Consider the following 22,317-nt stretch of genomic DNA (forward strand, 5'->3'; position numbering starts at 1 on the left):
TTTGTTTTTTTTTCTGTCAAGTTCTGTTCTGCAGTGTGTCTCAACTCTTCTGAACAGCGTCTTCACCACTGATTCTTCGAAGAAAAGTAGAGATACCGGCCTGAGCGAGTTGGTTTGCGGTATACGGAAAATTGAAGGGCACTGTGGTTTCGGGACATGAGGACGTCCAAAATCGACAGGGAGTTATCTTGTTCCACTTCTACGCGTGAACTGAATGTCAGACTCTACGGAGTTTAAATTACAAAGGAAATTTTGAATCTCAGATCTTCTGGTGACTGCGAAGCAGTCGTCGACATACCCGCGGGAAATCTTTAGTTTCGGGTGGAATAAGTTGAGGGCTCGTTGCTTGGTGTGTTCCATGGTTAAATTGGCCATGACGACAGAGATGGATGCTCCAATTGGTGTTCCTTTTACTTGTCGGTAAAATTCTCCGTTTGACGAGAAGTATGTGTTTGATAGGCACAACTCCAGGAAGCGGCACACATCATTTACACTCAGTGGGGTTCGTGCGCTGAGTGTGGTCGAGTTGTAGGGCGTCTCGGGTAGCGGTCACCGTAAGTTTCACGGGGAGTTTTGTGAAAAGGGACACCACGTCGAAGGAGACAAGGCATTCCTCGGCCTCAAGGTTGCTTGGGACACCAGTTAAATGAAGTGACTGGAATGACGGATATGGGTCGCTGTTTTTCCTGCGATTAGGGATAAGAGTTTGTGAAGGTATTCTGACAACGAGCGGAGAAGGGAACACCGGAAGTCCACAATCGGGCGCAAAGGGATCCCAGGTTTGTGGATTTTGGGCAGGCCGTAGAATTCTGGAGCCGATCCGTTGGTGCTCAATAACTGAAGGTAGAGGTTTCGGAAGTTGGGGTGTTATTGGAATACTTCTTTCAATGTATTGTTTAGCCTTGCTCGGGTATTTGTTGTGGGGTCCTCCTTCGATTTTTCATACTCTTGACTGCTCAGAAACGTCAATATTTTCTCTTCGTAGTCCCGTCGGTCCAGAACGACTGTTGTGTTGCCCTTGTCCGCTGGGAGGATAACTATGTTGGTGTCTGTCTTGAGGTGTTGCAGGGCTTGCGTTTCATCCGGTGGCAGGTTTGATTCTTTTCAGTGTGCTTGCACTGAATTCAGTACACCTATTGTTTTGAGCCTGACCTCTTCTCGTACACCAGGTTCCAGTTGCCGGATACCAACTTCAAGCGCAGATACGATTGCTGGAAGGGAAGGGGTCTGTTCACCTGAAGGTTGAATTTGTGTCCCTTCGCAAGGATTGACGTTTCCGCGGTTGTGAGCTTCCTGGAGGAGAAGTTGGCGACCAGGTCAGGACGCTCCGGTGGGGGTTGCTCGGGGTGGCGTCGAAGTTTCGACAACTTCTCTGTCTGCTTGGTGCGGTGTTTGTCGGCTTCTGATGATGCGGTTCCTTTGGCAAATACCTCGTTTGACGCCACTAGGTTGGGCATCTTGTGCTCGAGTTGTCGGCGGGCGAAGAAGGCGTCGATTTCTTTCTTCCTAATCACGCTACGGCACCCATGTACCCGTGCCATCATTAGGTGCTGTTCTGACTTGATGGTGCTTCGTCGTTCCGGTGTGGGGACCGGGCGTCGTAGTCGTAGGCTCTAGGGTACAACCTTGGTTTCCTTGCATTTCTTGGTGAATTCCAGGGGTTGAGCACAGAGATGCCTTGCATGCTCTTGATGCACTTCTTGGCAAGCTGCATAGCTTCTAGCCGAAGTCAGCATGGATAGAGTGAAAACTAAACATTCCACCCGAAACAAAATATTTTCCTCAGGTATGTCCACGACCGCTTCGCCGTTATCAAAAGATCTGAGATTCAAAATTTTCTTTGTCATTTAAACTTTGTAGAACCTGACATTTATTTCACGCTAGAGGTGGAACAAGAAAACCCCCTGCCGTTTTTGGACGTCCTCGTGTCACTAAACCACAATGCCCTTCCATTCTCCGTATACCGCAAACCAACCCACTCAGGCCGGTATCTCCACTTCCCTTCAAACCACCCGACAGTACATAAAGCATCAGTGGCGAAGAGGTGAAGACGCTGTTCAGAAGAGTTGAGACACACTGCAGCACAGAACTTGTCAGAAAAAAAAGAACGCACGATATTCAAACAACTCATCATGAACGGCTACCCAAAAGACTTTATTGAAAATCCATTCGACTTCAAAAACACAACATTCGTCAAGAAATCAATGCACAAAGACCAACGCCACCACCGAAATACGTCATTTTACCTTATGGCGGAGGTGTCAGTGAAACCATCTCCCGAATCCTAAAAAAGCGGGTCTCCTGGTTGCGCACAAGCCCACAAACACTGTTGCGCTTTGCCTACCTGTTCCCAAACACCGGCCGCGGAGAGAGCCCAAGGCTTTGTCTACAAAATTCCATGTGCCGACTGCGACGCAAGCTACATCGGCGAAACCAAAAATTTCAAGAAAAAATTCGGAAACATAAAAACGACGTCCGCAAATTCGAAAGAGAGCGCAATCCAGTAGCAGAACATTCCGAGGACTGCGACCATAGAATAAACTTCGAAGAAACACGCATCCTAGGAACCGAAAAAAATTACCACAAGAGGCTCCTTCTGGAATCCTGGCACATACAAACCACCCCGAACAACATCAAGAGCACAAAAGGAAGCCTGCCCCCAGTATATGCCCAGGGACTTCGCTCTTCAAAGCAACGAAAAAAAGTCGCCAATCACCACCTCCCTGCAGTGCGCCAGCGTGACTAACAGCCTAATGCCCTCCCCCCTCCTTGCTCTCGCCCACGCCTTTCGCATCAGAGCTGTAGTTCCTTTGACCCCCACCTCCCCTCCATACTTAAAAGACGGTAGCTACGGCCCTCAGTCACCCCTAATGAAGGAGCCGAGTCGGCTTCGAAACGTTGGGTTAAAGTTAAAATTTTTGTTTGGAGATGTGCAGTTCTTCAAACGCAACTAGGCAGGCAAATCTGCCAAAATGTTTAGTTTTCATGCCTTCTTGCTGAAGACTCTCATGAAGCGGTCATCAGCTGAAAATATCGAAATAGCGGCTGAGCACAGCACGGTGGCGTGGCTGCTTGCGTCACTCGGGAATCCGAGAAGTTTACTATGGCCGGCAGCACCGGAACCACGGTGTTCCTCAGGAGGTCTGGCAGTGTTCACTTCCATAACCGTCACCAAAAAGGGAACAGTGTCTCCAGGACTGCAATATAAACTAGGACAAAAACCACAGGGGCGAAGGGACGGCGTTCTTGTGTAGCACAAGTTCGTCGCCTCCATCCCAAGCTTCTCTTATCATGCATTCTGCCTTAACTTGTGCCTTTTATCGGCCCTTGACAATTGTTGCGTTTGCTGTTTAGCCCATGACAAAAACAAAGGGCCGTAAAAAACAGGAAGACATGACAGGGGGCAGGAGGGGGGGAGGGAACGCTGCTTACCTTGATGTTAGCAATGATGGTGTCGTCGCGAGGCACGTTCTCGCTGATGGATACTCGGAGATCCTTGTAGCCTCCATCCGACTCATCCAGCTCGACACACGCCCCAGTTGTTAGCACGAGCAGCATAACCGCCGTAAAACAGAACATCCTGCTCATTTTGACGTCGGGCTTAGGGGGTCTGGGAAGCATTGAAAAGAAATTATTGAAGGTGGATGAACCGCGGCCGTCCTGGTGGAATTGGGTAGCTAATATTGTTAGAATTGGGAGAGCTCTTAATTCTTCTGTGTTGTTAACTGGTGTGACAAACTGACAATCCTTTGCGCTCTGTTCTTCTGCTATGAAGATAAAAAGAAATGGCAATGCTGAAAAAAAGCTGAATAATGTTTTTTCTCAATTTATTTATCTGGTATAAGATCGAAGCTTAGTTTAAACACTTTGTGTTCATGGCTTCCTAGGTAGCACTTGCATCAAACCTATGCATGAAACACTTCACTAACAAAAGTGTGAGGGCTCCGAGCTCCGTATATTGATGCCACTCTCTGAATTCACCAATTTATCGATCATTTTTCTCTTTATTGTTGTTTTCTATCTGCAGGAAATAAGAGTAAGTGATTCGGTCAGAAAAATTCTTTACCGGGGATTAACCTTCCAGATCAAATTTAAGGCAAATATCTTTTCCAACACAAGCCGTCAGGTGGGCAAACTTTGAAATACCTGCTTCCGCCATCTTTATTAAAGACTGCAGGATGCTAACCTGCATTCTAGCTAATTTTCAGAGAGCTTCGGAAAAATTTTTTTGTTATATCAGCCACTAAGCACTTAGCAGGCAAATATGCAGATCTGAGTCAACAACAAGAACTATTTTTAATGGTCACCTTTCCAAAACTATTGCCCATATCTGGGTGATTGCTGCATACAAACGGTGGATTCAGGATTTCTATTCCAGATTACCGTGGCTATTGAGTTTCAAAGGCTAGTGGCGTTATAAATCTATGTGTGCTCTGGCAAAAGAATATACATGACGTTTAATGTGGCTACTTAATGTTACAACCCTAAAGTGTACAATTAAACGTGGTACCTGGCGGTCTGATTGTCCCGAAATTTGGAAGTTAGGTGTTGCTCCTCCTGTGGGCTGTAAAATATCTCGTGTACCGTTAAAACTGACATGGGTGATAACCATGGTGCCACATGGAAAAAAGATCAGTGAAACAGATGCGGGCACAAATATTCAGAAATATAATATGGCGACAAGTAAGTTTTAAGCTAAGGAATAAATGCATATGCGCGGTTTTTAGGCACTGACTCCGAACTGCTAGAGTTTTTTGTCTGCTGCTCCTTATAGCTGGCTCATCAGTCAGCTCATTTGTGCTAAATTTGGTGAATTTAAAACTCGAAGCTCAAAATCAATCGATGAAATCACACACGATTTACGTTGATACAGAAAGAGAACTTAGGAAAGTAAACCAGGATATGATATCGTGTAACAATTGCGCTGAAAGGTTGAAGAGCAGCAGTTGTCATGTTTAATCTTTGATGTCTATATTGTATCATTAGCCGATAGCAATTGAGATCTACAAACTGAAGTTAATATTTTCGGAAACAAAATCGACACCCTACGCTTCACTTTCCGCGCAAATTGTTGGAGCTTGACAAATGTCCAATATGCCACAAACAGGGGGCTTACAAAAATTTCAATGCCATAAGCTGCCCAGGCTGGTAGATTGCAAATATCTCAACTTATGGGTAGATGAAGGACACAATTACGTGAGAAAGCACGAAGGTAGTACTACTGAGGCGAAATAGCAGAGATGCCCCTTAATGAAGCATGTATAATTATCGGCGAACAAGAGACATGGTGCCAGGCCATACTTTTCAGAACGCAGTTTTGTGCCTGATGGCAGAAGGTCAGTAGAAGTATAGAAATAAACAAGAAAACTTTTATCAAACTAGCATCAGATGCCCTCAGCAAAATCGCAAATGAGGCGGAAGAGGGGTCACGAGCTCAGCATTGTTCGAAGAGCGGAAAATACAGCGTAAAATATTGTCATAAGTTCGCAGGAGGTCATTAGATGCAAACCAACTGGCAGCTAGTGCGTTTGAGCAATCGTTGACTCACTTTAGCGGCAAAGGCACTGAAAACTTGCAGGTAATTATGCAAGAACCCATAAGCCGGAAATAAAGACCTTTTAAACGCTGTGTCTACAAAGCGCAGATTCAGGACAGCATTGATTCAGGATTGATTGATTGAGAAACGACAAGACACTGGGCCTGCATAAAAATGCGAAGAAAGCAAGTCAGGAAGGAATTGTGCCATGATAATTACAGAGGAAGGGCTCTGCTATTTGAAGGTAAATTCCTTTGGCTTATACCACAACCATATGGCCGCTTTAAAGCGTATTGAGTTGAGTTGAGAGTGCTCGAAATTATCAATCGCTATCGAACTCGAAGGAGCTGTGTCACTGCTAAACAAAGAAACCGATTACCGCCCGGAACCTTCCCGATTTCACTCCACGGTGTTATGGCGCCACCGACGCCGCCAATAATTTGCAGTCATGTAAGCAATCAGCATGCAGGAGTGGAAGTAAGTCAGACCTGGAATTGTTAAAACGAAGTGTTCATTTCGTACTGTGATATTTTTTACTCTTCAGATTTCTTCTGTTCTTTCGGACAAGCTGTGCACTAGGATTCTTGATCTGATGAAGAAATTGGAGCCGGTTATTTTAGTTTCGTTGGTAGCAATCACGTTCTGCTTGTTGCAATGTTATGTATGCCGGCCTGTCTTAATTTCTCAAAACAAAATTCTAGATTTTGATGTTTCCAATTCTTAAAACATGATACTGCTGCGATTCGTTTCCCAGTGCCTCACTGAGTACTGCTCTGCGTCCGCGAAGGCCCAATCAGGCTGCTCGAAGGCCTTCGAGATCCCGATAGAGTTCCAGGGCGGTCCGTTGACGCGACAGACTGCTAACCTGGTGACCGTCGGAGCCGCCCTTGCAGCAGCGCTCGGTTGGTCTTTGAATGGACAGAATATCCTTTCGAGGGCAATCGAAATGATCATGTGACAGGGGGATCACAATGCGAACCTACCTAACAAATTTATTCAGGATGATAGCGCATGTGGACTGCGTGGTAAATAAGTTGTAGCTATAATGGGGCAACATATATCCACATGATGCAGGCAGAGTCCCTGTCCCGAGGTCAGTGCTTGAGGACGGTAATGGGAATGTATATTTGCTGCAGATAGTAAACACCGGTCGAGGGAGTGGTGCCTTAAAAGGAGGGCAGATACTTAATGATATAAGTACGGGACTTTGAATTGGCAAAGCGTGGATGTAAAAAAATTTTAGAAATAAATGTTATCATTCCTAGTTTTGAATATACCAGATTAAGTAGAGATAGGTTAATAAAACAATAACGTGCATGGCAGTGACCGCCACAGCCCTGTTTCAAGAGCGCACGTCTCTTATTTCATTCCAACCCCATTCTGTGCGATATGACTACAAGGAATAGCTTGGAAAACCTTCTTAACTGAATTTGTCACAGAGCTCATGGTCATTTATCCAATGCGCGGGAGGCCTTCAGCGGTGGTGTGCACCATACAATTCGTGTAAGAAACAAGGCTGCAGTAATTTCGTCCACCTGCGTTTCATTTGAAATCCCGATAGTGGGGAATTTTTTTTTTGTTGCGTTTAACCATTTCTAAAATCTGGTTGTTGTCTAAAAGCAATCGAAGTGTGGTTTCTGAAAGCAACGCACGTGCATGGCAACGCATGGCATGGGAGTCATTTCTTGTCTCAACGAAACTTCAAATGGCGGAAAGCACATTCCTGCCGCTGGTCTTAGAGGTAGAAGCAACATGAGACAGAAACAACCACGAAAGAGAAACTTACACCATGCTGTCGCAACAGGTGCTGTAGCAGGCGCCTCCGTGTTGAGGAGAAATAGTGGCAGGTCACCAAGAAATGATCGGTCGTTCCGGGTTAAGCGCACAGTAGGCGCAGTGGAGAGACCGCCAGACCAGACCTACGCAGGTAGAATACAGGTAGCAGGTACGTACGCGACAACGCAGACGCGTGAAAGAAGCGTCAATATTGCGCGTTCGCCAATCTTTACTACACCACGTAAAGAGAAGGTGCGGGAAATCGGGATAGGAGGTAGTGTTGAGGTTAAAATTCCTTCAACAGCAGACACCTGCGAATCTGACTGCTGTAATATCTGGGCAACGCGGAAGCATAATCATGACTGGGCGTTGAGAGGCCCTCGCCAAGGTATCAGCAATATGATTTAAAAGAATTCCTCTGTGTGCAAGCATCAGGTCATACTACAATAAACACTCGTGGGATGGTGCCAAAACGTTCAGCAAGCGGAGTGCTTGTGCCTCCGCAGACGCAGTTAGAGAGGAACACAGGGAAAAAATCCGTCAAAATTATGCCAGAAGAAAGAATAGTTGTGCATCTTACAGAAAACCAGGGCTACTTCTAAATAATCGCCCAAATAAATGGCGAAGTCGGAAGACGGAGTGAGAAAGACAAATGGAGGAAGAGAAAAATACGGACACCGGTCTTTTGCAAGCAGTGAGACTTCTCTCGCAATGAGAACATTAGAGTGAGGGGTCCAGATTTGGAGGCATTTGCACTATGGCTAAAGCTCCATTAATTATACAGCACTGTAGACGCCCAGATGTTAACTGATCAGCGAGAAAGTCCAATGGCCGCACATTGACTTCAGATGGGCAAGTGGGCCTCGCAAACGCCCCTAAGACTATGTCGGTGGGTGTCTCTCTCCTCTCCTCTACGCGGCTACATCGGTGAATGGCGATTCAAAGTAAGGTTCCCTATCGTCTCGAATGCACTCAGTCATGGGTCTACGCCGCGGACTAACCCTTCTGAAGGCGCCAGCGGAGGAGTTACAAACGCGCTCACCGAGTGATTGGCGAAGGAGGCGAGCGTGAGCAAGACTGCCACACATGCCGGTGTGGCGGTGTGCGAACTACTCCGCGAGTTCTGAACTGCCGTCCATCAGTGGTCCCCATGTAGCGCGGGGTGGTGCATCTCAGAGCTGTCTGTACCGCCTCCAAGTAATTTCCCCGGAGACGAAAGCAACGGGGATGCAGCATACAGCGCGACCCAAGAAGCAGCCAAGCAACAACTGATCAGGGGAAAGAGGACGACCACGGGGAGTTCCAGTGGCCAGGAGAACTTGTGGACACCAGGCGATGCTCACGCTTTCAGCCACCCCGGAAAACAAGAAGAGAATGCAGGAAACGTACCAGAAATTGAAGAACTAGCGCAGAAGCACCGGGTACTCAGCCGGAACCAACGGGCGCACCGAGATCGCAGAGCAGTTCGAGAGAGTGCACGCGTTCGAAGCGCAGGGAGACGGGCAACGGTTGTGCTCACTTCATCTACGTCTTCCGTCTACCTGGTGGCCACGAGAGACTGGCACGGGCACGCGCTGTCTCGGATTTGTGCTATGTAGAAGACAAAGATTCACGGGCAGTGCCGTGGGACGGAGCAGATAGAGTTATGTTGAGGCAGGCGACGCTCTGCAATGCACGGCGCGAGAGTGTGGTGTAGCTTACAACAAGGCTGAGGACATAAACATCATCATTTGTGGTGATAGCCTAGTCGAATTTTTGGAGCTCGTACTTAAGTGTATCACATTTAAATTTTCGGGCGGCCCGGGTACGAACTCACACCAATCGTGCTTTATTTGCAGTATGAGGTGTCACCACGTGGCTGCCAAGCGGGTCTCTCAGCTTTACTCTGGAGGCGTCCTAGTCAAGTACAGATGTAATAGTTAATGAGTTTGCAAATCACTACCCCTTTTTTCTCCGACTGTAAGCAAAGTTGATGGTGTTCATGTTGCGCGCTGGATGTCTATCAGTACTCCACTTCTGAATATGAATGCGCCGGAGTGAATAGTCATTAAACCTTTGATGAATAAGATGGAATTGACCAATTGCCACCTACAAAATCCCGTGACCTGACGGGCTCTCAGGCCAAATTTATAAGGTAAATATATTTTATTTCATATCGTCCTAAAAAATTGTTCAAAGCAGTATTGATGCTGGATTTTTGCCGCCTACGATAACAAATGCTATATTGCCTTAATTCTAAAAACTGATAATGAGTGAAAAACTACGATTTTTAGATGGCTACAGACCGATATGGCTTTCTAATGTTGATTATAAAATTCCCGCTATAGATCTCTCAAATCGGCTACAGCTTGCAATCTCTACTTTGATTGAATCTCATCAAACATGTGGCTTGAGCGGACGGTCACTGTCTAATTTACATGTTGCGCGCGCTTTGTTGCAGTATTGCAGTGACACTCAAGAACAACTAGCACTGCTGCAGATTTACTGGGAAGGACGTTTGATCGAGTGTGCCATTAATTTTTTTTCTGTCTTGAATCCCGTTGACAATGGTTCAGTTCTTTCTTCTGGGATGCGTCTTTGTTAGAAACCGTTTCACACGCTTTGTTGTAAATGGCTGTCTCTCACAACCAGTCAGCATGAGTCATATGTGAAACATGGCTGCCCACTGCCCCCGCTCTTCTTCGCAGTTTACTTGGAGCCACTTTGCTTCAATGTTATAAAGAGTAGAGCCGTCAGCGGTTTCCGTATTATGGGTCACGAACTGAAGGTATTAGCTTTTCCGGTGACCTTGCGTTCTTTGCACTGATAAGCCAAGCATTGATGTGGTTATTCGTTTATCGGAGAAGTTTGGTTCAGTGTCACGGGAGCTCACATTATTCCCGCTAAGAGTTGTTGACATTCTTGTTTGGAATTCGGGGCTAGACACGTGTTGATTATGCTCGCATGCAATGGATACCCAGGCCACCTACGTATCTTGGAGTATCTTCGAGTGTCTATAAGCACTGTGCACAATGCTAGACTCACCTCTATGCTCACATTTGCCCCCCATGGTGTCTAAATTTTGTGCAGAGCGCTGCATGCAATCCGTTTCTCGCTACTCAACTTCATTACATACTACAAATTATTCACTGCACAAGAGTCTATATCCAGCGGTGCTCACATTTTAGCCCATTTTGTGCGGGATTCGTCTTTTGAATCTTTGAGACGTGATAACATTTTCCAACATGTAAGCGCTGGCGACCTTGGTTTAGTGCACCAAGTGATGTTTTTCCTTGACAGTATACACCGAATAGTCTGGGCATTGTAGCAATTTAATTTCGGTCGTGGTTCGCCAACCCTCATTGTTTCTCTGTTTCTCTATCAACCGTGTTTGTATGGATTCATGCATGAAATGTATTTGCCTGTTAATTTTCTGCGTGTTCGTTTCTCCTTAAACTTCCGGTTTTCAGTGTCGAAGGAACGGTTGTACAAAAATGTAAACTGCATGCTTTTCCCTCCACCCTCCACCGTTCTATGTATTTTGGCAGACTGGGACATCACTTACTAAAACGGGTGCGTGAAATACCCCGCGTGCTCCACACCACACGATTTCCTTAAAAACTCTCAAGCGAGACATTGCCCGTTAGAACACGGTTAGAAAAAGGAGGCTTTTTTGGGACCTCGGTTAATTCCAGCTTTTTTTATGTTCGAGCAACGACTGACCATTGTTTTACTGATTGCAAAAATGCAGTGCAGTTCTGGGATATTTTGCCATGGACATTGCAAAAAAAAAAATACCTGACACCGATTTCTGCGCGGTATCACACTGCACTGCCACTTGTTGCTGAACCTTGAATTTCTGCGCTCTGTGCGTGTACGTATTTTCTTGCATTTGTCCCTGTTTCTTTCGCGCAGTTTAATCATGAACGAGAAGCACCAACTAGAAAGCGAGAAAACGCTTCTCAATGCATGTTCTTTCAGATTGGACTACACGGCCTCTCGAAAACGCGCACGATGGACCGACATTGTGAACCTGTTTTTTCTAGAAGAAACCACTTCAGCAGAATGACTGTTCAGCTAAAGGAATTGTATGCCCGGACTGAATTTTAACCAGAGTGGCAACCACTCCTAGTGCTGTGCTCTTCACTACCTTGTTTCTAGAGCCCCGTTGCATAGGTATATGTCGTATTATGAGGGTATGGTGATATGCCCTGAGTCCCGACTTTTCAGTGCTTAATTGCTTAGGTGATTCCTATTAGGCATTCTGTTGGTTTGCACCTGTTTTCTTCATGGTTTGTATATAGTTCATGTTTAAAAAAAATGGCGTTAGCTCAGTGGTTTTGCGCAGCGGCTTTTGAAGGTGACCTATTCGCGCCATCGCGGGTTTGACTCCCGGTCATGGGTATTCATGGTTTCATTTTCTACAGCACGACGGCGCACCCCTGCGCATGTACACGCACAATACACACCAGAGACGATTTTTCCCTGGTTGTGAACGTTCGGATTAGTACTTTCACTCTAACAGGAAACGAGAAAGGTATATGACCCTTCGTTAATGTTGTAAGGACTTCCACTGCCGAAATTCTTTACAACAAGCACAGGCTAGAGTTTCCGCCTAGCCCCGAGTGAGAAAGGCGATTTAAGCAATCCCGTTGCTTGTTTCGCCCTATATCTCTGTCACTTACAGAAAATTTTTACCTAGCACCCAAGCTGTACATCTGCATGCACTCACAAGCCGATAAAATCAATGGAGTTTTGTGTGACCATATGGCAGATGCTTAAAGAGCTATAGACATTAAATTTTTAATGATGCATTAGACGTTGGCGTAAATGCAACAACCTGTGGTATACGCCTATGAGAAAAACATTTTATGATAGAATTTCTTCTTGACGGTCTGTTTTTTTCTAAGCAGCCGAACGCTGGCTCTGACTTGTAGATGGTGTTTAGATCACGTGAGGCTTGAAAAAAAAAGCGGCCACCGTCTCGAAGGCGTTATGTAACGAGCGTTAGCTGTATGGTTTACAAGATGTAGAAAGCGAAGAAGAACGCGCCGCTCTTCTCGATAAACGGAATGTAATACCCTTTGAGACGGGGTCGATTGCCACCATGCTCGGCTGCGCGTGCACACACGCCGCCTAGCGGAACGATAGCCGCCTAGCACCACCTATGAGAGAAATTACGATTCACATCTACAAGTTCTCGAGTTGCACTTCCTCACAATATGTACCAAACGCAATGCGCGTCCTTCGGGGGGTCAAGGTAGGCCTAGAATACGGCTTGCGGTGCGATATGGTAACGCTTCGATTCGTAATTGCATGAATACAATGTTTACGTATTATTTAATTGTGGTTTTATGTCTAACGCAACCCATAAGGTTTTTTTTGCCTACCAAGATCGGTATACGACTGTCCCCTGATGGATTCCCTTTGTTGTCGGAATATATATAGCGGAACGAATGTATGCATGCTTAGCGGTCTCGCAACGAGGCAGTTTTCCTACCCGTTTTGGGATATTTTTTAGTGACGGGGGGGGGGGGGGGGGGATTTAGAGGGCACAACCAATTTTAATGGCCGCCGTCTTGGATTCGAGAAACCGAATCTATGCCGTCATTTCGCCCCCTGACGTCATCCTTACATAGTTCCACCACTATCCACAATATTGGACCATGACGTCATGATTGCTACGCGCAGGTGGTTGTTTCTACAATGCTATTGTAGATGGCGCGACAAGTCTAAATGCCAGATGCGCTTTTTTCTAGTTGCAGCCATAGATGGCGCTTTGATCTTAGGGAGCCACGGGACCTCACGAAATCAGTAAATGTGATGAGTAGTTGCTGCCACCGATGGCGTTGTGATCAAGGATCGTAGCAGACCCCACGAAATTTCGAAACGTGAACAGTAAGAGCTAACGCTCCTAAAGAAATTATAATATACATCGTTTATTGTCATTCCAGCTCTTGAAGAGCCATGAGATGAGTGTAGTAGTGAATTAAACCTGTGTGTCTGCGATTAATAATAATTATAATATATAATTGGCTTTGGGGGAAAGGAAATGACGCAGTATCTCTCATATATCGCTGGGCACCTGGACCACGTCGTCAGGAAAGGGAGAAAGGAGGGAGTGAAATAAGAAAGGAAGATAGATGTGGTGTAGTTGAGTGCTCCGGAATAATTTCGACCACCAAGGGACCTTTGACGTGCACTGACATCGCACAGTACACGGGTGTCTTAGCGTTTCGCCTCCATAAAAACGCAGCTGCTGTGGTCGGGTTCGAACCCGGGAACTCCGCATCTGTAGCCGAGCGCCCTAACCACTGGGCCACCGCGGCGGGTCATGTCTGCGATTCAGTTTTCGATTTTCATGCCTAGCATGACTTACCCACCAACTACACCTCACAGCCATCATTCGGTTGATGAAACCGAAACTGAAACCCAGAAGAGATTCGGGTACACATTGTTTAGTGCTCACACGCGAGAACCCCGCGCTCAGTCGGTGAGGAACGAAAGCCCAGGAGAGGCTTTCGCTATCCGAGATGCGCGATAAAAAGTGTGTCTGATGTCAAGCGCTTTCGGGAGCACTGCTCTGAGTCTTTGGCCGACAGCGCAACCAATAGTAACGCTGGGCCCTGCGGCATCGGCTGCTTCAATGTCTGCTGCGCATGTGCAGCTGCACAAAGATGGCGAAAAGGTAAAGAGGGGCGGGGGTGATAGCGTATGAGGGTTAGGGTTCGTGCAAGTGTGTAATCAACATGTGGTTGCACAGCGCACAATAGGGAAAATAGACAACACGAGTGTTCGAGCTGTGTTCTTTCCTTGATGTGAACAATTCAACCAAAGCAAGGGGGATAGAAATCGGGATAGCAGTGGCATCTTCAGAGATATTCTCTCATTCGTCATGTCTCTGTCGGCTGCGTCTAATTCCAATCAATGGTAGGTTGCCCTCAGTCCAGGGCTCCGCTCGCCAGTGCCGCCGTGTGAGCTCGCTGTTCCATATCTTGTTGGTCTTCACAACGGTCGCTGGCCAGCAAGTCTCCCACTGCTCGGCACTCGGGTTTTGTGAAGGTATATTGGGGTCCACTTCCATGGTTTGAAAGGCCCATGTGGTTGATATAGCTTCGGTACGAACTTGTCTGCCGTTCTTTTGTGCGCGCTGTCGTGCAAAAATTTTAATTTTTTTTTCACAAGAATGTTAGACGTGGAGCTTCCACTTGTAAGATAATGTGGACACGGAACGACATTCGTCCTGTTTCCTAAATAGCAGAATTAGCAGTTGAGCACTGCGTCTGCAGTTCGTTATTATTGTGTTTGGAGACGGTGAGTCCGGTCATATACCCGCTGGGCGCACTTACGCAGCATTCTCGCAACGTTCCCTCGGTCAACAGTCTCTTTTTCTTATTTTCCTTTCCATTGAGAATGCTGTCTCTCTTCGCGGGCTGACGTGGCTTATCGGAATGATTTTCGTGCAGATCTGTCTCTTTTTTCTCTTTGATCCACACCCTGATGTACATTCATTCACAGACTAATCAGGCTGGACGCTCTAGTGGAGAATTTCGCGAAGTCAATACCACGCTTCTGTGCGGCCGCGAACCAGTTCAAGATCGGCGCGCGAAACCGCACTGCTTGTGGCGTTGTGTGCATGGTTTGTCGGCACACCGAGGCGTTGTCTGAGTTTTAAAGCCTCAGCTTTTGTTGGCACATGACCGGCATCGACGGAAGTTGTAGACGGAAGCTGTAGATGGAAGTTGTCCGCAAAAGTGCCCGCACGAACTTGCATATTTGTAATAAGTAGAAGTGATAGTAAATAGTAAAATCTGTAACAGATTGTAATAATGATATCTACTAATAGTGGCAGTGCTAGAGATAGTGGTAGTTATAGTGAACATGAGAGCTCCCGATAATGAGAGTTAGTGCTAGAGATAGATACTATTAGTGATGATGATGGTGATAGTGAACGTTGGAGATATCGGTCATGATAGTAAGGTAGAAATAATTAAAAATAAAACAAATAAGATAAAACTAACAACACAAATTAAAAAGAAATGTACCAAGCAATAAACAATAGAAATAAAAATAAAAATGCAAAAATAAGGGTAAAGAAAAAGGAATACAAATAAAAGAAAAGAGCAGAAATGGAGGGCGTCAGAGACGAAACGGAGACGCTTTTTCATTTCCGCTCTTAAGCAGACTTAAGTGCATAGCTGTATTGAATTATTTGCTTAAAAATATAGCTTACGGATTAGGAGAACGCTGCAAGCTGAGGAGTTAAAAGGGGTGGTAAATGTTAATGCGCTTGTTTTTAGTTGCCGGCAATATTCAGCGAGAATGGGGCCTGGAAGCTTGCATCCTCTGCAGTGGAGCGCTTTCAGGAACTTGATTGTGAAAGGAACACCGTCTTCATATTTGATGAAGTGAAGGGCGTGAACCTATATGTGTAATTACTGGGACCTATGAGTTAATAATCATTGCTCAGCACACATCACTAACGCAAAGCACCGTACTTTTTTGCATGTATGCCCCTGTAATCGCAGGCCTCGTTACGGATTGAGTGGACCGTGATGTTCTATACAAAAATAATGCGGGGAGTTGTGGGAAGGGGGCGAGGGGCAAGGGGGTCATATAATGGTTTAGTCAAGCTAAATTTCGCAATTTTTCGCCATGCACTTCGTTGTAATCTCATGCCTTTGCCGTGACTGGATGTATGACCTCAGAAAGGGGCGTATGGTAAGCATCGATTAGATTACGACGATACGATTGTATCATTGTGGGCTTTGATTCACTACTTTCCTTCCATCGGCTGCTTACGAAACAAGTTTGAAGCTCTATTATCTTGGCTTATACCCAAGCCACATGGGCGCTTTGAAAGTCTATTGAACGGAGCTCACAGTGCTTGAAATTATCAATCGCTATCGAACTCGAAGGACCTGTGTCACTGCTGAACAAAGAACCCGATTACCGCATGGAACCTTCGTCATCTCACACCATGGTGTTATGGCGCCACCGACGCCGCCAATAATTTGCAGTCATGTAAGCAATCAGCATGTTGTAGTGAAAGTAAGTCAGACCTGGAATAGTTAAAAACGAAATGTTCATTTGTTACTGTAATATTCTTTACTCTTCAAATTGCCCCTGTTCTTTCGGACAAGCTGTGCACTAGGATTCTTGATCTGATGAAGAATTTGGGGTTGGTTATTTTAGTTTAGTTGGTAGCAAATCACGTTCTGCTGGTTCCAGTGTTATGTATGCCGGCCTGTCTTGTTTTCTCAAAAAGAAGTTCTAGATTTTGATGTTTGCAATTCTTCAAACATGATACTGCTGCGATTCGTTTCCCAGTACCTCTCTGAGTGTGGCTCTGCGTCCGGGAATGCGCAATAGGCTGCTCGAAGGCCTTCGAAATCACGATAGAGTTCCAGGGCGGTCCGTTGACTCGACAGACTGCTAACCCGGTGACCGTCGGAGCCGCCCCTGCAGCCGCACTCGGTTGCCCTTTGATTCGACAGACTATGCTTTCGAGGGCAATCGAAATGATCATGTGACAGGGGGATCAGAATGCGAAGCTACCATAACAAATTTATTCAGGTTGATTGCGCACGTGGACTGCGTGGTAAATCAGTTGTAGCTATAATGGGTCAACATATATCCACATGATGCACGCACAGTCCCTGTACCGAGGTCAGTGCATAAGGAGGGTAATGGGAATATATATTTGCTGCAGATGGCAAACAGTGGTCGAGGGAGTGGTGCCTTATAAGGAGGGCACATACTTAATGATACAAGTTCGCGACTCTGAATTGGCAAAGCGTAGACGTGAAAGCATTTTTAGAAATAAAAGTGATCACTCCTATTTTTGAATTTGGTAGATTAAGTAGAGAAATGTGAATAAAACAATAACGTGCATGGCATTGCCCGCCACTGCCTTGTTTCAAAAGCGACACTCCTTACTTCAATCCAACCCCACGCTGCGTGATGTGACCACAAGGAATAACCAGGTTTTCCTATAAGAGGTTCTTGACTGGTTTTGTCAAAGTGCTCTTGGTCATTTATCAACAGCGCGGGAGGCCTTCAGCGGTGATGTGCACCGGAAAATCCGTGTAAGAAACAACGCTGCAATTATTTAGACCACCTGCATTTAGTTTGAAAACCTGATAGAGGGCTTTTTTTTTGCTGCGTATCCTGGGAACATACAAAATTTTTAGCAGGAAATTAAAAAAAAATATCTATGATAATTGTAGGCAAGCTCTTTGTTTTTTGAGGCCAGGACAGGACTTTTGCTGACTAAGACACATAAGGTTCCACGAGATTTACTAACACATTTTGCTGACTAAGACACAGTGAGGTTCCACGAGATAGACACGTTGTGCGTTGCGCGCGGAGAGGAGAAGGAAACGGTTGAACACTTGATTCTTTTCTGCAAAGTGCTTCACCCTATAGTGGAAAGCAGCAGGGCTGATTTATCCAAGACATTTGAGTTTAAGGACACGGAAGGGAATGTAGATTTTAAGCGGGTAGAAGTAACCAAGGGAAGATTATCTGATTTGTGGCTAAAATTAAGACAAGTGTAATATTTCTTAAGTCATGGCTAGGTGGCTTGAGCCTGCGCCAGATTTAAAGGGTTCAGCCGGTCCATTCATCGATCTATCCATTAATCGGTTCTAAAATGCGGCTGTGGCCTGAAAGCATTCGAAGAGTGGTTTCAGAAAGCAACGCACAGGCCCTTTTTCTTACGCTACAACACTAGGCACGGCGCTGGTTTCGGAACTAAAGAACTGCTTCAACATGAGATAACACAGGACACGTCCGTGTGTCATGCTTATTATTTTTCTGCCGACATCTTTGTCAAGCGATTATAATACGCATATCTGGCACACGAGCTGCAGATTGCAATTTTACGGCATGCTCACAGATTATCCCACGTTCATAGTTATAAACTTGTTTTCAGAACTACAGAAAATATATTTACTACATTGGAATCATTGTGAAAGCACGCATTCTGTTGTTGACTCAAGGGGATAATGGAGCGTACCCACTTGGCCAAGACAGAAATAACGCCTGAAATGTGCACAGAAACAAAAAAAGAATGCAGATCTGGTGATTAATTTTTGAACAAGTCGAAAACTGTGTGATCTGTAACTGAAACTAAGAATATAGCCTTACTTGTAGCCATTAAAGACTTTTCGTTACCAATAAAGAAGAGCAGTAGCCGGATGATGGAATTTGAAAAACAACGTGCATGACATGAAAGCGGTTTCTTGTCTCAACGAAGCATTAAATGGCGGAAAGAACATTCCTGCTGCTTGTCCCAGAAATAGAAGAAGCGAGAGACAGAAACAACCTCGAAAGAAAAACTTACACCGTGCTGTCGCAACAGGTGCTGTAGCAGGCGCCTCCATATAGAGGAGAAATAGGGGCAGGTCTCTAAGAAAAGATCGATAATTTCGCATTAAGCGCACAGGGGGGGGGGGGGGGGGGGGGCAGAGGAGAAACCGCCAGACCAGACCTACGCAGGTAGAATACAGGTAGCAGGTACGTACGCGACAACGCAGACGCGTGAAAGAAACGTCAATATTGCGCGATCGCCAATCTTTACTACACCGCGTAAAGAGAAGGTGCGGGAAATCGGGATAGGAGGTAAGTGTTGGGGCTAACAATTCCTTCAACCGCAGACAGCTGCGAACCTGGCTGCTGTAATATATGCGCAACGCGGAAGCATACTCATTACTGAGCCTTATATGAGGGGCCCTCGCGAAGGTATTAATAAACACACGGGGGGTACCAAAATTTTGAGGGAGCGGTGTGCCTGTGCCTCTGCAGACGCAGTTAAATACGAACACAGAGGCAATGAATTCGTCAAAATTGCAGCAGAAGAACGAAAAGCTGTGCAACTTACGCAAAACCAGGACAACTGCTAAATATTCGCCGAAATAAATGAATGAGTCGGGAGGGCGGTGTGAGAAAGACAAATCGAGGAGGAGAAAAATACGGACACCGGTCGTTTGCACGCAGTGAGACGTCTTTCGCAATGAGAACATTTGAGCGAGAGGTCTAGATTTGCAGGCATTTTCACTATGGCTAAAACTCCATTAATTACGGCACTGTAGATGCCCAGATGTTAACTGATCAGCGTGAAAGACCAATGGCCACACGTTGGATTCAGATGGGAAAGTGGGCTTGTAAACGCCCCTAGGACTAGGTCGGTGGGTGTCTCCCTGCTGTCTTCACGCGACTACATCGGCGGATGGCGATTCAAATCAAGTTTCCCTAGCGTCTCGGACGGCCTCGTCGTGGGTCTACACCGCGGACTAACTCTTTTGAGCGCGCCACATAAGGAGTTAGGAACGCGCTGATCGGGTGATTGGCGAAGGAGCCAGACGTGCGTGAGGCGGCCACACATGCCTGGTCTGGTGGTCTGCAAACTATTTCGCGAGTGCCGAACTGCCATCCATCAGTGGTCCCCATGTAGTGCGGGGTGGTGGATCTCGGAGCAGCCTGTACCGCCTCCAAGTAATTTTCCCGGAGACGAAAGCAACGGGGACGCAGCTTACTGCGCGATGCAAGAAGCAGCCAAGTAACAACTGATGTGGGGAAAGAGGCCGACCAGGGGGAGCTCCCGTGGCCAGGAGAACTTGTGGTCATCAACCAATGTTCACGCTTTCAGCCACCCCGGAAAACAAGAAGAGAATGCAGGAAACGTACCAGAAATTGAAGAGCAAGCGCAGAAGCATCTGGTACTCAGCCGGAACCTACGGGCGCACCGAGATCGCAGAGCAGCTCGAGAGTCAGCACGCGTTCGAAGCGCAGGTAGACGGGCAACGGTTGTCCTCACTTCATCTACGTCTTCCGTCTACCTGGTGGCCACGAGAGACTGGCTGGAGCACGCTCTATGTCTGATTTGTGCTACGTAGAAGACGACGATTCACGGGCAGAGCCGTGGGAAGAAGAAGACGTGGCGCAACGTTAAGCCACCGCTTCATACGCCTGCACCTGCTGGCCACGGAGCCGACGAAAAGAACACTCGAGCACGTAACACGGTTAACGCGTTCAGGTCGTCGTTCCCCTGCAGCCAGTTGGCGTTCGTCCTGTTCATCGCTGCCCCGACGGCTCTGCTCTGCTGGGAACGATCGGCTAAGTTTCGGGTGGCTGATTGTGGCATTTTCTCTCTGCGTCTTTGCGCGGTAAGGCAGTAAGCCCGGGCTATGTCCACCCAGTCTCCCGGCCAGGGGAGTTCCCTCTGGTCGGCTTCTCTGTCAACTGATCTCCTACCGTTGGAAGCTTTTTTGCGCAGTGGTGTCGGCAGTATCCCTGTCGCGCTGGTGCCTAAGGATGGTGGTGCTATCAGGATGACCAACCCTGGTGCTGTTCGGGCTGCTCTCCAGTCGGCGACTTCTCATTATGAGTCAATCTCAGAGGTTCGCCAGTTTGGACGCGGTGGGATTCTGTGCAGATCGCCAGACCTCGCCTGTGTAAGAGATTTACTAAACTCCTCATCCTTTGCCTCCCTTCGGGTAAGTTCTTTCATCCCTTCTCACCTGGCGTGCACGAAAGGTATTGTACGAGGTGTAGACTCTTCCCTGTCTCCGGCAGAGACTCTTGAGCTTCTGTCGGCTGCAGGTGTTGTTGCTGTGTACCGCTGTAGCCGGGATGTAAACAACGTGCGGATGCCCACTGAATCAGTGATCGCTACCTTTGCCGGCACTTCCTGCCCCTCTGAAATCAAGGCATGGCCTCTAATTTTTCGGGTAGACCCATTATCATCTCGGCCTCTGCAGTGTAACAACTGCTGGCGCTATGGACATAGCGCTGGCGGTTGCAAATCCAACTTGAGGTGTTGCAACTGTGGGGATGGTCATTCAACAAGCACCTGCACTGAGAAGAATGAGAAGTGTTGCCTTTGCGGTGGTGCGCACTCTGCAAACTACTCAAATTGTCCCTCTCGAGCTCAGGAAATTCAAATTCTGGAAATAATTGACAGGAAACGCTGTTCGTGCCCTGACGCTATTTCAGAGGTCAAAGAACTTGCCCACAGTTATGCCGGTGTGACCGCTCGGCAAGGTATCATGTTAGACTCAACGCTATCCCAGGCAATTGCGGCTGCTGTGGAGGCTTCGATGTCTAAAATGGTAGAAAAGATTGTCGCGAGTGTGTCGGAGTGCTTTACAAATGTTCTAGCGACTCAGATTACACATGCCGTGCAGGCTAGTTTGGCATCTCTTTCGACAGCAATTCCCTCTCCTCTTATCCGGTCTTAAATTCCAGTAGCATCACAACCTCAGGAACAAACTCTGGTCACTTCCGTTGTACCTACCTCGGGTGCTTCGAGGGATGTTGATATAATGTATGATTCCGAGATGGTGGAGCCTGAAGCGCGGCTTCTTAAGCGCAGTGGGTCCCCCATGTCTCATTCGTTGTCTTCTCAGGGCACCCAGCCCAAATCAAAGAAGCAGCTTGGCACTAAACCCAAGGATACCATTTTGGAGCAGGCAGTTGCTGCTGCTAGACTTTCGCAACCATAGTGTCGTTGCGATTTCTGCAGTGGAACTGTCTCTCTATTCTTTCCGCTTCCACAGATTTACACTGCCTTTCTACTCAGCTTAATCCGGATGTCATACTTCTGCAAGAAACGTGGCTTTCAACCGACAAACATTTTCATATTGTCACCGACAAACGTAGGGCGGCACGAAAAAGAGGGCTTTTGTTAATCCGAAGGCCAGAAAACCCAGCAGCGCGCGTTCGAACGGGAACGTCCTCTTCTTCGCTCCCACACGAGCCCAGTCATTCCGCTCGGCCGCATGGCGGCGCTCGCAGTGTGGCATTGCCCCCCTCCTTTCAAGAGGCATCGCCTCGATGCCTCCGGCAAGGGGGATAATGAGTGTGGAGACACCGAAAGTGCGATGGCGTGTGGCGGCAGCACTGAATGTGAACTCCGGGAGGGGCTAACGGGGGTAATACGGTTTCATGCGGGACACGTGGACGACTTCAGACTTGGGCGGGCGAGAAGACCGGACAACTCCTTGCGGGTACACTTCATAGTT

General features: G+C 46.9%; 1 protein-coding gene across 1 annotated transcript in view; it reads right to left on the reverse strand.

The window, feature by feature from the left end:
• Positions 1 to 22,317, reverse strand: part of LOC144108521 (uncharacterized) — a 65,510-nt gene that overhangs the window by 9,745 nt on the left and 33,448 nt on the right. Inside the window, exon 5 of the mRNA XM_077641737.1 lies at positions 3,433 to 3,610. Coding sequence (XP_077497863.1) covers positions 3,433 to 3,610 — 178 coding nt within the window. The remainder of the gene's footprint in view (positions 1 to 3,432; positions 3,611 to 22,317) is intronic.

Source organism: Amblyomma americanum, chromosome 10, assembly GCF_052857255.1.
Source record: "Amblyomma americanum isolate KBUSLIRL-KWMA chromosome 10, ASM5285725v1, whole genome shotgun sequence".
Lineage (NCBI taxonomy): Eukaryota > Metazoa > Arthropoda > Arachnida > Ixodida > Ixodidae > Amblyomma > Amblyomma americanum.